Source organism: Silurus meridionalis, chromosome 2, assembly GCF_014805685.1.
Source record: "Silurus meridionalis isolate SWU-2019-XX chromosome 2, ASM1480568v1, whole genome shotgun sequence".
NCBI lineage: Eukaryota > Metazoa > Chordata > Actinopteri > Siluriformes > Siluridae > Silurus > Silurus meridionalis.
In genome coordinates, this window is record NC_060885.1 from 32,889,450 (window position 1) to 32,906,131 (window position 16,682).

The following is a 16,682-nucleotide window of genomic DNA, read 5'->3' on the forward strand; positions in this document are numbered from 1 at the left end:
GTGTGTGTGTGTGTGTGTTATGAGAAAAGTCAGATCAGATAGAATTATAAAATCTTTGATGATTAGATGTGAATATTTTGGAGGACCACACAGAGTTTGGTAGAAGTAGTTTGAACGGTTGAGGAGTTTTCAGTGTAAAAAATGAGGTTTGAGCTTCTGTAATGGAAAGTCAGTTAAACTCAGGTAATTAAAAAAAAACAGAGCAACCAGAAACTTTAGAACCAGGTTAAAGAACTGTGCCAAGTTTGTTGGATGTAGTTTGAAAGGTCCAGAAGGAGAAGAATTTATTTCTTTTTATAAATTCAAGGCAACATGATTATCTGATGCCAAAAATGGAACAATTATAGTTGTGTGTTTTGACATTTGAAAGCTTATATTTACACTAGCGGTTTTAGTCCGTTGTGAATATTTATGCCTTTAGTTTTGACAGATTTTCCTTCGGGGAAATTACAGATTTACTGAAAATCATCATTTGAACATTTCTTCATCCATCCACATTGACAAATATAAAAAATAAAAGGCACTGGGGATTGAATGTAATTAATCTTACACATAAAATAATAGTTCTGACCTTCGAAAAGTAAATAAAAATCACTGTCTCTTACCTTCATATATTGCTTTAAATCCTTGTGCACTCACAGCAAAATCTGTAGTAAACCACATCGCCAGTATCGACCCAGAACTTACTATTGGTGATGGCAACATAAAGCCAGACAGCCTGAAAAAGAGACACAGACAATATACCAAGTTTAATACAGACTTTAATATTAAACATTTTAACATTAAAAACAAGCCCAATATATTGCAAAACACAGGTAATCATGTAAAGGCTGTAAATGCATTATAATTTAACGGAGGTGCTTTTTTTTGTTTGTCCTGTGAGCTTTATTTATATTCGACGGTGTGAAAACCCTCCCACTCGTGCAACGGTTTTTGTCGCGTCCCGCAGGATTTCGTTCCCGATGCACCGCTCGGTACAAGTTTTCTTAGAAAAATGAATAAAATTGTGTGGCTGCTGTTTGTATCTGTTTAGAACACATTTTCTGTTCATCCTGAATAATACATTACAGCTCAGATACGTATGCAGCATATTCCTGTACTTTCCTCTCCAGTGAGGGGGAAAAAAAAACTCAGTTCCATTGTAATTCCAGAAGAAGCAGAATGTGTTCGTGTGTGCATTTAAACAGTGATGGATGAAGAACACAAACCATGTAGTTCAGTTGAAGTAAAGATTCATTTGGGAAAATGTGACTCCAGTAAAATGCTCCTTTAAACGTTCACTTGAGTAAAAGTACAAATGTTTTTGCCTTTAAATTTACTTGAGTATCCAAAGTACTATGATTTATTATAACTATAATGTTCCTATTATCATTTGTGATAGAAGAGTATCTGTGAGAGTGAAAGGGAAAGATGTTGAGATGTTGTATGGTTTGGAGACAGTGGCTTTGAGTAAAAGACAGGAGGTGGAGCTGAAGCTAACAGAGCTGAAGATGTTGAGATGTTCGTTGGGAGTGACGACGATGGACAGGATTAGAAATGAGTTTATTAAAGGGACAGCACATGTAGGACGTTTTGGAGACAAGGTGAGCGAGGTGAGATTGAGATGGTTTGGACATGTGCAGAGGAGGGACATGGGGTATATCAGTAGGAGAATGCTGAGGATGGAGACACCAGGAAGGAGGAAAAGAGGAAGGCCAAGGAGGAGGTTTATGGATGTGGTGAGGGAAGACATGTAGGTAGTTGGTGTGAAAGAGGCAGATGTAGGGGACAGGGGGTATGGAGACGGATGATCGAGTCTGGAGGTTCTTCATCATTTGTTCCTCTCTAAATGTTTTGCTTGATGTTGAACTGTATGTTGGTGATCAGTAGATACACCAAGCGCCAATCAGAACACGTGTAAAACAGAACGTGCGTTCGGCTCTGATTGGTGGATTGCTGCGTGTTTCACCAGTTACATTTTTATCCTCATAACTAAAAAGCAACGACTGATTTCACAAAATGTATGTAAAAAGTTAAATATTTGACTTTGTAAAAATGTAGTGGTTACAGTAAAAGTCTCCCTAAATGCAAACACTTCAGTAAAATACAGATACACGTCAGAGAAGTGCATTTTTTGGGTCGGGTGCAGCATGCTAGGAGATTCACCTTCTATCTACAAGTCTCAGGACGTGGTCTTATCTTAAACACTGCCTTGCTAAATTACAGGGATATAACAAGGGTTCTACTATCGGCGACGAGTCCCCACAAGTAACGACAGCATGCATGGCTCTTGGGTGAAAGGTCGGACATGTTCATTTGATGAAAGCCCTGTTAGATACACTGACCTCGTCCTTTAGGGAGCATGGTTAAGTGCTGCTTTGTCCTCTGACCTTTAATCTCCATCCAAATGGAACAGAAGGACAGAACATGCAACGCTTTAAACCCACCAAAGAAACATCTAGCTGAGAGGTACAGTAGGTTAACGTTAGAGCCTCAACCTTTTATTCATGCCTTTGTTGTCTCACGTTATACATAATTAAAGCAACTTTTACTTAATATCACTTATATATAAATGTCAAAAGGACTGCTGGTGTGTTTGGGTTTGAATTCTTTAAATAGTGTGTATCTGTGCATGAAACCAAATACAAATATATTATATGGAAAAAAAAAATGAAAATAAATATACAAATAAAATGTGTAAGAGTGAATGAATGTATAAATACATGATTATAGATCACACTTTATATATACCGTAATTTCCGGAACATAAAGCGCACCCATATTTAAGCCGCACCCACTGAATTTTACAAACATTTTTATTTTAAACATAAATAAGTCTACACTAATGTACTTTACACAGGCTTTAACGAAAGACACGTTACACACGGTGTAACAGGTGAAATATGTTGCGCTTCCTTTAGGAGCAGAGCGTGTAGCTAACCCCTAGCCAGACAATGGTGAAGCGTACTGATGTTTCAAAAAGCCTTTATTTTGTGTTCAGCCGTCAGCCTTTCCTTTGGGAAACACAAAATCTACCTTTCCTTGATGAGAAACCTTTTCTTAGTGAAACACCGTAAGAGCTTGTTCCCGTTCCAGCTAGGTGCTTAATTATCCCTTACTTTCCTTAAGAACCTTGTACGATTTCAGAGCATTTAAGCGACATGACTTTCCTTTACCATGGTGTGCGTCACACTAACTAGTGGGGGGCAGAGTCAAAGGATTATACTGTAAGGGGGCGGGGCTAAAAGACAATACTGTATGGGGGCGGAGGAGACCAAACAAAATGGAGCTCAAAATCATTACCTTACTAACTCTTTTCTAAGAGTTAGTTACACTCCCACCAATCATGAGTGAATAATGGGACGTACACAGACTACATTAAGCACGAATGATTTAAACTGAAAATTTACCTTTCCGAAAAACCGTATAAGAACGAAGACAATTTATGCCAAAGTTGTAACTTAGCAACGACTATGTACTATTATGTACTATAGAGGGAAGGAGCAGATTTAATTAGACTCCAGCAACAGAACAAGCTTCTGGATTGGGCGCTCAACTTCTGACAACTCGTGAAGACGCTCCCCTTTCTTGCCAAGCTTACGGTCACCAAGCTGGAGTTTAACTCTCCGTGCAAGTCCGTCTTTGTCAGTAGTGACTTTTGAAACTCTACCCAATCTCCACTCATTCCTCTGCAAATCCTCTCCTTTCAGGATTACGATATCTCCAACTTGTAAATTCCTTCTTGGAGCATGCCAGCGCTGTCTAAGAGCTATGTTGGCGAGGTATTCCTTTCGCCACTGCCTATTTGCAAGAAATACAGCAAGACGATCTGCATCAACTTCCTTTAGAGCTTCTCTGAACTCATTTTTGGCTCCTACAAAGTTGCTTCCTGGGTCAGACCTGATCAGACGAACAGCACCACGTATGGCGATGAAACATCGAAGGCCGTTGATGAAAGCATCTGTCGACATGTCCTCGAGAATCTCAATATGGACAGCACGGGAACTAAGACAAGTGAAAAGAAGACCGTATCTCTTGTTCTCTTTTCTTCCTTGTTTTGTAAGGAATGGCCCAAGCAATCCATGCCACAGAAAGTGAAAGGAGGATGGCTCCAACCGTTCTGGCGGTAGATCGCCATCTTTTGCTCCTCCATAGGTCTGCGTAGCCGTCTACAGATGACACATTGACGAATGTAGGATGCAACAGCCCGGTTGATTCCTGTAATCCAGTAGCCACTGCGCCTTATTTCGTTGATAGTAAGACCTTTACCTTGATGTTTCATCTTTTCGTGATGATAAGCGATAATCATCCTTGTGATGTGATGATCTTTGGGAATGATTGCAGGGTGCTTGAAGAAGTTGGGAAGAGAGGAGTTGCATAGCCTCCTCCCACCCTGAGTATGCCGTCGTCATGGAGAAAAGCGTCAAGAGCGTGCAAAGGATTATGCCGTGGTAGAGGGATTCCTTTGCTCAGCAGTTTTAGCTCTTCTTGATACACATTTTTCTGCAGAATTTTGATTAGATGATGTTCTGCCTCTTCACGTTCGGTTACAGTGGTGAGATTGTTTGATCTGTTATTGCTTATGCGCCTTAGAATGCGCGCAATTGCTCGTATAGTTAGCGACCAAGATGAGAACTTAGACAGACGATCAATGATGCTTGCGTGTTCCGTGGTTTTAGTACTGAGTGCTAGAACACTCCTGACCTCTGGATCTCCGACTGATAACTCTGGTACTTCCTCTGTAGCCAGCTTTATTTCCTTGTTCCATAAGAACTTAGGTCCGCAAGCCAGGTAGATGATAAAAACTCACTGGCAGTCAAGCCCCGGGAGGCGTGGTCAGCAGGATTCTCATTTGTCGGGACATATCGCCACTGTTGTGGGGCTGAGCTGAGCTGAATCTTTTGAACCCGGTTAGCTACAAACGTGTGGAACCGTCGCGCTTCATTTCTTATGTATCCTAAGACCACTTTAGAGTCAGTCCAGAAGAATTCCTCTGCATTAATGCATCCCAATTCCTCCTTAAGCATGTTGCTTATTTTCACGGAAACAACTGCTGCTGTTAATTCTAGTCGTGGGATGGTTGTGACTTTGGTTGGAGAGACACGTGATTTTCCTACAACCAAGGCACAATGAACATCTCCCTTTTCGTTTTGAAGTCGCAGGTATGAACACTGACCGTAACCCTCACACTGGCATCAGAGAAGTGATGCAGCTCTGTCTTAGAGACCCTTCCAAATCCAGCCGGTGATTAGGTACGGGCTATGGTGAAATTATCTAAGTGGGCTAGATCTCTTTTCCATTGTTCCCATTTATGTCGAAGCTCATCAGTAAGAGGATCGTCCCAGCCAGTACCTCGCCTGCACATCTCTTGAAGAATGCTCTTTGCTTTGAGGACGACTGGCGCTACAAATCCAAGAGGATCGTACAGTGAAGCTACTGTAGATAAAATGCCGCGTCGCGTCGCAGGCTGTTCTTTGAGGCTGACGTTAAGCTTGAAGCGGTCAGACTCCACATCCCATTGAATCCGAGAGCTCTCTCGGTGGCAATTCATCAAATGAGAGATTCTTATCCTTCACGTTGGTGGCTCGTTCGGAGAGTGGTATACTCTCTAATACCCTTTTGTCATTAGACACAAATTTATGTAGTCGGAGACCGCCCATGGCGCAGAGTTCACGAGCTTCCCTGGCAAGCTGAATGGCATCTTCGGTGTTTTCGACGCTTGCGAGCCCATCATCCACATAAAAGTTCCTCATAACAAATCTTGAGCCTTGAGGGTAGATGTCGCGATTCTCCTTAGCTAGATGTTTCATCCCATAGTTTGCACATCCCGGAGAAGAAGCAGCACCGAACAAATGTACCTTCATGCGAAACTCGGTGGGCTGTGAGTTCAAATTTCCTTGCTTCCACCAGAGGAAGCGCAAGAAGTTGCGATCAGATTCAACCACATGGAACTGATGGAACATCTTCTGAATGTCGCACATCAACGCAACTGGGTGCTGTTGGAAACGGATGAGAACTCCACCTAAGTTGTTCAACATGTCGGGCCCAGAGAGGAGGTGCTCATTCAAGCTTGTTCCTTTGTATCTGGATGATGGGGAATGTACCATCTCTCCCCTTCACTCCCACCGTCATTGACCTGCTCAGCATCTCCTTTCCCAATGACTTCCTCCATGAACTCAACATAATGTTCCTTATACCTTTCATCCCGTTGTAATTTCCTTTTAAGGTGAAGAAGGCGCGTAATAGCTGAGCCTTTGTTATCAGGCAGGCTGGGCCTGGTTTTGAAGGGCAGAGGCATTTCATAATGTCCAGACACATTTTTCCTTATTCCCTTCTCCAGTATGTTAAGAAATGTGATGTCGTCTTGTGACACAACTTTGCTGTCGTCATTGCCATCTTTGAAGTCAGACTCTAGAACGCGAATGACATCGGTAGGAGTTAACGGAGGTAGCTCTTTAACTGTAATTCTGTGACACAGATGATGTGTGCTCAACACATCCTGAGTTTGTAGTGAGCGCCTACAATACTCCATCCTAAATCAGTCCTTACAGCATAGGGTTCCTCGTCGTCTCCTAAAAGGACCTTCCTTGGTGCCATAGCTCTTGAGCAGTTGTAGCCAATCAAAAGACCTACTACACAGTCCTTCAGTGGTTGTATTTCATCCACTATTTCTGCCAGATGACTCCATTTTTTAGCCGTCTCACAAGTGGGAATGTGAGAGCGGTTGACAGGTATGCAGTCCTTTGTATAGGTAACCGGAAGATCGACTTGAACTGCAGAACTATATCCTCTAACACGAAGCCCAGAGACACCTTCGCTTGTGATCACCGTATCCCTGCCGCTCATAGTCGTCAACTTGAGTTTCACTGGATACTTGTCAGCATTAAGACCATCACTCACTTCTTGGTCAATAAACGTAGTATCGCTTTGAGTGTCGAGCAGTGCATAGACGAGTTTCTCAGTGGTTGGATCATTTTTAGATGAAACCCAGACTGGTATCACCATAGATGTGTTTGATGAGCTTTCACCTGCTACACTGAGTGACGTCGCAGCAGCACTTTGATTTGTTTCTGGTTCTGATGTAGTCCTTTCTCTTTTATAGTTGTCATCATGCAGGGCTGAAGGATGCTTTCCTTTACAGTGGTTACAGAAAAGACGATGACGGCAGTCTCTCACGCTGTGGCCGGGTTTTAGGCAACCATAACAGAGTTTCTTCTCCTTTATATATTTGCGTCGCTCAACTAACACCATCTCAGTGAACTTGTAGCATGCGTGTAGTTGATGCCTATTATCTTGACAAAAGATACATGAAACCTTAACTTTCCCCTGTTCTGACTTGTGTTTTTCATTTTTAGTGACTATTTGAGTGGTAAACACACTAGCTTTGGTTTTCTTCACATCTCTGAGGTTTCTCTTCTCAGTGATAGAATCTGACAAATGAAGGGCATGGAAGGACGTAATGGGATTGCAAGCAATCTCGGCTTCGTCTGACGTGAATCTAGCAAACTCCTTGAAACTTGGGAATTCTTGATTTTCATTTAGACTTTGCGTGACTTGTCGGTTCCAGCGTAAAGCTGCCCAGTCTGGTAGCTTGTGAACGAGCTTCCGATTTTCTTCCCAGTCGTTTAATATGTCCAGACCCTTGACATGAGGCATGGCATCTTGACAAGCATTCAGAAAATCTGAGAAGCGTCTCAGTCCTTCAGCATCCTTCGATGGAATTCTCGGCCAGTTGGTGAGCTTCTCTAAACGCCTCTGAATGGCGAATGGCTGGCCAAATCGACGATTTAGTTTGTCCCATGCGTTTTGGTATGCTTCATTGTCATTTCGGTAAAAGTTGCCATCTAAAGCCTGCCGTGCTGGGCCACCAATGTACTTTTTTAGGTAGTATAGTTTTTCGGCTGGCGTGATTGCCCTTTGGTCTATGAGTGAAGTGAATGCTGCCTTCCATTCAATGAACTGTATGGGATCGCCGTTGAAGACAAATGGCTCAGGAACAGGAAGCCTATTTAAGGCTATGTTGTCTTGAAAGAGCTGAGTGAGAGAGGGAATGTCTGTATGATGGGGCGTTGCAACTTGAGAGAGGGGCACTGTAGTTACAGGTGTATTCTTTGCTTCCATGTTCCTTTCCTTCTTGAGATAAATAGCATCCTTGTGATCTGTCTCCCTTTAGTAGATTTTCAACTTGGCTTGAGCGGCCCTTATCTCTTTCGCTGCCTGTAATCGCTCCAACTTACGCCTTTGTGCCTCTAGTGTCTTCGTTGTGCCTCTAGTGTCTTGCGTTGTTGTTCCTCTAGCTCCCTTATAGATTCCTTTTGCTTTTCTTCTTCCAGCAGCATCTGATAATTTGCTTCCTTTACTGCTAGTTCAGCTGCTGCGTCCATGCGTTTTACTATCATGGATGACGTTATGGAGTAGAGATCGGACTGGCTGTGACTTGTCCAAGAAGCTGCGGATCCATAGACAGACTTTGCATAGTCGTGGCGGAGCAGTTCGTGAAGGCGGTGTCTTTCCTGCGGCTCATCAAATCCGCTTTCCTCATTTATAGCTCTGCTGTATGCAATGTTGATGATTTCTGTGGTCACAGCTTCACACGTATCAACTCTTCTTCTTATGTCGATGGAGGGTGAGGTGAGATTTCAATATCATAATAAATGTTCATCATGTTATCTTTACTTTTCTTAAGCTCGTGAATGAGAGGCCAGAGCTGACTCTCTGACATATAAGTCTTTAGCTGATCTCTTGCCTTCCTTGCGTGGAGCTTCCACTGTTCGTACATGGCAAACAGCCTTTTCTCTTTCTCTTGGCCTCTTCATATTGGTGCGAGCATCTTCTCTGTAAGATGGCGTGTGCGTTCAGAGCGTCTTGGACCTTCAAGAGCATTATCATCCTTATTAAATTTGCCTTGGAGATCAGTTAGACATTGTTGTTTAACTTCATTTGTTTCCTTCAGACACGGTCGCTCTGATTGGTCTACCATTATGTGGGTTTCACCTTGTAAATCTTCATGCTGGTAACTAGCCATCTGCTCCTCCACCTCCATCTCATTTCCTGACTGTGACATTATCACTTATAAATTTTAACTCTAATGGCGGAAGAAGACCCCCTTAACTGATAAGAAGCCCTGAATAAGCACTGTATAAACATAAAATATCAGAACATCAATTTAAGCAGCTGACATATATGCATTAACATATAGACACTAGAATTATTGTAAATGTCAGTGTAAATATTACAATGAACAAGTTATCAACAATAATAAATCCAAATGAGGGAAATGTGAATGTTAAATCCTCAATAAACACTGTTAACTAAGTGGATGAATGCAAAATTCAAAAACAAAAACAAAAACAAAATCTATGTCCTTAATTAGACAAAGTCCATGTGGATGCCTACAGGCATGGGCACAAATATAATCACAGTTTATACTGTTGCTCTTGTTGCTGAGCTGGTGAGTATTGAATGTTCAGTCCGAGAAGCCGTTCATTCGTTGCTCGTCGTATCGTTGTACTATAGTAGATTAATACTCACGACCTTGCATCAATGTCCGTAAGTGTGGTTGTACTTGACCATTGCACCGAAACTGTGAGACTGCTGTCCGAAGTATAGGTCAGGCGCGAGGAAGCAGCTTGATAAGTCCACGCTGATGCCTTGTGATGGTGATGTAGCAGAAGCTGTAATTGGCGCTGTGAAGACCCTCCGTGGCCCGTTGTAGACAACAGTTATTGGAATCGATGCGGGCCAAGCTCTTACTGTAGCTAACCCCTAGCCAGACAATGGTGAAGCGTACTGATGTTTCAAAAAGCCTTTATTTTGTGTTCAGCCGTCAGCCTTTCCTTTGGGAAACACAAAATCTACCTTTCCTTGATGAGAAACCTTTTCTTAGTGAAACACCGTAAGAGCTTGTTCCCGTTCCAGCTAGGTGCTTAATTATCCCTTACTTTCCTTAAGAACCTTGTACGATTTCAGAGCATTTAAGCGACATGACTTTCCTTTACCATGGTGTGCGTCACACTAACTAGTGGGGGGCAGAGTCAAAGGATTATACTGTAAGGGGGCGGGGCTAAAAGACAATACCGTATGGGGGCGGAGGAGACCAAACAAAATGGAGCTCAAAATCATTACCTTACTAACTCTTTTCTAAGAGTTAGTTACAGAGCGGTATTTTGGGAATAGCCTGCCGTCGCATTTTTCCGGTATTACTGCGTGTGTGCAAGACCGAGGAATATGTCCTTATAATTTTCTGATGCTCATTTCTAAGTTTCTTTGACTAACCCGTAACGCTGTTGCCAAGAAAAATAAAAAAGCACGAGTTTTGGAAACCTGTCTGTGCTTATATGATTTCTGTTGTAACTGGAGTTAGTGAGCTCTCCCTTCACCCAGACTCAACGCGTTACAACGGCTTGTATATAAACAGTAGCCGACCAAGAAAGTCATTGTTCATTGTCTTCCTCCTTCCTTTCACAACTATTTCTCTCAGGAGTTTATCTTTTGTCATTGTCGTGCGTTTAAAAAAAAAAAGTTTTTTCTCCCGATGACGTGCAGCTCAGAACACAGGTAAGGTGCGCTTTTTCTTTTTCGTTCGGACGAAAATTTCATTGGTCTAATGTTATGGGGTTCAGTTTTTTGGCTTGCAGTTTGTGAAACCGGTAAAAACCCAGAAAATATTTTATAAATAAGCCGCTTCGTTGTTTAACCTGCAGGGTTCAAAACATAGGAAAAAAGTAGCGGCTTATAGTCCGAAAAATACGGTACACACACATTTAGGTCTTGGCTAAGCATGACATAAGCATTCTAATTATTTAAAATCCTTCCACATACACACCATTTTATCCCAAGTCTTCTTTCAAGCAGTATCTCAGTTATGGAAGCTGCTCCTCCTCTATTTTTAGTCATTTTTATGTCAGACATGCTCGTGCTCAATCATTATTTCTGTACTGTTCTGACCAGTGGTGCGAATTGTTCCATCTGTTCAGAACAAACCCCATGATTTGTCTTGATATTCACATGCATTTTTTCCATATTTGTATTAATGTATAAGAAAACAAAAACATTTCTTTCTTTCTCCTCCAGCCTTCGGTGAATGAAGTCATCTCGAAAATCAAATGAGTGCTATTTAAATGTCCCATAAATGATAGATTTATTCAGCAGAGGAACATATTTGTTAACCCAGAAAAAAAAACAAAAAAATTGGAATGCTGTGCCTCCTGTGTATAGCTGAATATTATAATCTTTTTTTTTCTTATTTCCTACGCTTGTTGACATACAGAGTTGGACGGAAGGTCATGAATACATGAATTTTGATGGTTTTATCTAAAAGAAAGAAGCTCAGCTTAAAATCTTTGCCTTGAGACTCACGCAAGGAGCCAAGGACCGTGGAAGCAAACTCGTTAAAAACAAACAAACAAACAAACAAATGAAATACACAACACTTTTTTGTGATTTTTTGTGAGGTCTCATAATTGCACATTTCAATTCTGTCTTGATTTTATCATCCAAGCACTTTAACTGTAAAGAACATACCATAAGAACACACACATAAGAAAAATACTTCCAGGCAAAAACGAGGGGAAAAAAACACTGCAATGCTTTTGTGTATTTGTGTGTATTTGTTTTGGGTGTGGGGTTCACATGGTGTTTGGTTGACATCAGAAGACATGAGAAGCTGAGATGAATTTACAGGTTTCATTCATTCATCATTAGTAACTGTGGTTGTATTACATTATTGTAAATGTATTACTGCATGTGTGCAAGACCGAGGAATATGTCCTTATTATTTTCTGATGCTCATTTCTAAGTTTCTTTGACTAACCCGTAACGCTGTTGCCAAGAAAAATAAAAAAGCACGAGTTTTGGAAACCTGTCTGTGCTTATATGATTTCTGTTGTAACTGGAGTTAGCGATCTCTCCCTTCACCCAGACTCAACTCGCTACAACGGCTTGTATCTAAACAGTAGCCGACCAAGAAAGTCATTGTTCACTGTGTTGCTCCTTCCTTTTACAACTATTTCTCTCGGGAGTTTATCTTTTGGCATCATCATGCATTTAAAAAAAAGCGTTTTTTTGTTTCCGTTCGGAAATTTCATTGGTCTTTTGTTTTTTTTTGTTTTCCCGGTTTAAGTTTGTGAAACCGGGAAAAACCCAGGAAAAATTCCTAAATAAGCCGCTTTGTTGTTTAAGCCGCGGGGTTCCAAACGTGGAAAAAAAGTAGCGGCTTATAGTCCGAAAAATACAGTATATATTTTTTCCCCTTCCATCTATTATTTGGCCATTGTTTATTCCAAATGACCAAACTGCATCATGTTCAGTATGCATTTTCTTATCCTTACACACACACACACACACACACACACACACACACACACACACACACACACACTCACACACAGAACAATTGTGGCTCACACTTCCAGTTCATCAGTGTTTTAATAGGACATTTTATTTTCCATTAGATTGGGTTCATTCATCAGGGATGAATTTATAATCACGCTATTATACACATTGTCATAACATATGAAGGAATTTAATTAGACTTGTTAAAGAAAATGTCCACAATCAATGAATAGCTTCCCAAATGAACAACATTTAGACTTTCAGGTAAATTATCTAAACGATCCCACAGTGAGTAAGATGTTAATTATAAACATGATTCTGTTTAAAATGGACGAGTGTACGTTCATTCTACTCAAAATACCAGCTTCGATACACAATGCCTCACATATCTATAAATAGAAAATATATACTGCCTCTGGCATGTTTAAGCAATGTTTTGCCCACTGGTAAATTTAAGTTCATTGTGTCTGATCTACTTGATCACATGACCAATCTTTGGTCCCGCCCCATCCACAATGATTTCATACATATGAAATAATGTCAAACATACACAATATCTTTTGTAGTGATTGTATTCCAAATAGCATCAATTTTATAACAAAAAATAAAATAAAATAAATAATCCCATTGAAATGATAAATATTAAAACATGTAGGTAATAAAAACTCTACCTGGTCTCTGTTTTTTCCTAAACTGTTATTCCCAAAAGAAGCTAAAAATACCCTTGTTCTAAAACCTCCCAAAATGTCTCACTATTGAATGCATCATGAAATGGCCACCAGGTGTAACATTTATCATTCTGTTAAAGGGTGAGCACACCACTGCTGACCACCACTGGTGTAGACACAATATATTGGTATATCCATCACATGGCTCAGCAAGCCTAGCCTCTCTTTGACTTGTGGTACAAGTGCATCAATCATGAAAGCCAGTAACTCTCTTGCCCTGCTGCAGAACTGAATTCTTTACAGTACCCCGGTCTCTGCCCCCTGAATAGTTTTACACGGTTTCCTACTCATGATGCCCAAAATGTGGTACGGTTCCTATAAAGAATCCAGAGCCATGTATTGATCGGTGCTTGTTTTTCTTCCTTTTTCTCAGACATGCACTCAGATGCTGGTTTCCTGAAAGCATCCCATCGTACTTGCACGTCCATATAGATGCACCTTGTACTGTAGTAGGAGCATCTATCGAAATATGTTGGTTATATAAAAAAAATGTTGACCAGGCAGTTACTAAGGATGAATAAACAAACCTAGCGAATGCTTTGATTTACATTGATGCTACTGAATGTGGCCGTTTTCAGTTCTGCAATCTTCATACATGACCTCATGTAGAACTTCCCCACTTAAATAACTTCGAAATTACTCAAGGGAGACAAACTGCCTGAGTGCAAGGTGCATTTACTTTCATGCAGACGAGATCATGCAGTCAGGAATGAAAATTGCAGAACAAAAAGGTATAATGCTACATGACGATTACCAGCTCGTTTTTTTTCTCTCCGCTTTTGTTCGGTATGAAGAGATCCTAAGCCCACCGTTCTCATTTCTATCGGCTTACGTTTCAAAGGTTTGCAAATTCGCAAGGTTCAACTTCACTTGGTTGAACTCGCTGCTGATAAATCAAATTTCCTTTTTTCATGTCTGTGCCCTTTCAGACTCAAGTGCCTAATTTGTGTTTCACTTCGACTTTGTCTTTTTTTTAGAGCCTAAAAGATTGTAACCGAAGCGTTCCAGTGGAAATCGGTGTCCGTTTCTTGTCATTTTTGTGTAAAAACACTGAAGGCAAACTAGATCCTCACACATACATCACAATATACACTATATAGACAATGGACATATGACCATAAGATCTAGATGTGCTTTTTGAACACTCCATTCCACATTCAGTCCCTATTTGCTGCTATAATTTTCTCCACTCGTCTGGGAAAATGTTCCGCTAGATTTTGCCACAAGGATGTTAGTAAAGTCATGTTCTGATGTAGATGAGAAGGTGAGGAGGTCTGGGGTGAAGTCAGCATTCACATTCATCCCAAAGGGTTTCTAGCTGTATAGCAGGAGATCTTTCACTACAATCTATGTAACGCATATCTTCATGGAGCTGCGTTTGTGCACAGGGCTTCATCATGCAGGAGCAGGATTGGGCCTCCTAGTTTAAGTGAAGGGAAATTTCCATGCTACCACATCCAAAAACTTTGTTGTAACAGTTTGTGGAAAAAACACATTTGGCTATAAAAGTCAAGTGTCCCGATACTTTTGTTCACATTGTGTATAACAAGAACAGTTTACTAATAATTCATCACTGAGATTTGACCATTTCAAACAGTTCAACTCGCACTGAATGTGTTTCGTGATTTTCTATACATTTCCTTTTTATTTATTTGAGGATGTTGATGAAATGATGATGATGATGATGATTATTATTATTAGAATTATATTTATTATTATGATTATGATTATGATTATATTTATTATTATTTATTTCCTATCTTTATGCTTGGAAAGCACTTTGTGATGTAACTTAAATGTGCTTTATTTTAATAAAGAGTATTATTATTATTATTATTATTATTATTATTATTATCATAAATATTATTATTATAATTTATTATTATTATTATTATTATTATTATTATTATTATTACTATTATTATTATTATTATTATTACTATTATTACTATTATTACTATTATTAATACTATTATTATTATCATTTTTATCATCATTATTACTATTATTATTATTATCATTATTATCATTATTATCATTATTATTATTATCATTATCATTATTATTATTATCATTATTATCATTATTATCATTATCATTATTATTATTATTATTATTATTATTATTATTATTATTATCATTATTATTATCATTATCATTATTATTATTATTATTATTATCATTATTATTAGCATTATTATTATTATTATTATTATTATTATTACTATTATTATCATTATTATCATCATTATTATTATTATTATTATTATTATTATTATTATTATTATTATTATTATTTTACATTCATACATTTACATTTGGCCCAGAGCTAAAAAAAAAAAAAAAAAAAGACACTGCTGCATTGGTACACTCATACCAGTGTAACACAAACTACCACTCCTACTATGCATAAAATGATCCAGCACCAAAATATCATCTGGTGTTTCATGAGCCCATGGTGGTTCCATTTACAGATTGACAGCAGAGCAGGAGATGGATTTGGAGAAGCTGGCACAGTTAAAATGATCCTGATGTTAATCCTGAGTTAAATATAGAACTTAATGCATCATCCTGGTCTCATGAATTTATTAAGAAAATGGGAAGCCAATTCACATAAAATTGTATTCAGAATACGATGTGGGTCTGCCATTGCAATTATTTCTTCAACAGCAGCTGCAATATAGATTTTTGGACAACATTACTAACAACGTAGCCTCAAACTAAATTTAAGCTGAGAGGCTTTTACACTCAACTTACACTACAGGTTATTGTAAGTCAAGTGAATTTTTTTTTAGATGTAAAAGGAGTAAAGAACATGCCGTCATCCAGCAGATCATTTTGCACAGAGTTAGATGAACCTTTTGGGTTGTGAACAGCAGATGCACACATAAGAATGGATATCCAGTCCGGGGCTGCCATGTTTCAGGAAAAAAAAAAAAAAAAACGTTGCAGGTACATAAAAAATTCACAACAAAAGACCTGAACCTAGCTCCAAAAATCTGGGCTTGGAAAAGGGAGATGCATTTTTCTCAGCTTTTGCATGGCGAAACAAGGTACATTAATTTCTGAAGCATCAGCACTATCCACTCCATACAGCAACTCCCTTCATCCCTTTGCCAATCTCTGCAATTGTCTCTGCACATCATGGACACTTTGTCTTACACTTTGCATTTGTTTCTTGAACTACATTATCATTAATTCCAATGTTTTGCTATAAAACAAGATCTTGGAGGCTGAATATTTTAAAATGAGCTCATAAATGCCAAGACCCAAACAATGCCATCATTAACTACCCTGTCTGCTGCTTCTCCTCTGCAAAAAATAGACTGAGCATTGGGCAGCGTACGTCCATCCCCGATGGGGCTCTATTAACGCTTCGTGCAGTTCCCATGTGTGACCACAAGGTGCAAATAGCAACTTCTCGGATCTGAGTTGAGTGCAGAGAATACTGGACAACATCATCTTTGGAAAAAATCAATAAAACTTTAGATTGTATCTGTCATTTTATTTTAGCCACAGCATTTCATCTTGTTTAGGCAAAGCGTGTACACAAACATAACCTCGTTTAAATCTCCTCATCATATTGTTTACTATTTTCTGCCATTCCCCAAACACTTAAATGTTATAACTGTCAACAGGCAG

The 16,682-nt window shown here is 39.5% G+C and overlaps 1 protein-coding gene across 2 annotated transcripts in view; it reads right to left on the reverse strand.

Moving 5' to 3' along the window:
* The window catches only part of csmd1a (CUB and Sushi multiple domains 1a), a 378,189-nt gene that overhangs the window by 203,531 nt on the left and 157,976 nt on the right, over positions 1-16,682 (reverse strand). For both annotated transcript variants that reach the window (XM_046872557.1, XM_046872551.1), the window contains one exon: positions 606-718. In XM_046872557.1, the coding sequence (XP_046728513.1) occupies positions 606-705 (100 nt within the window). In that variant the 5' untranslated portion in view covers positions 706-718. The remainder of the gene's footprint in view (positions 1-605; positions 719-16,682) is intronic.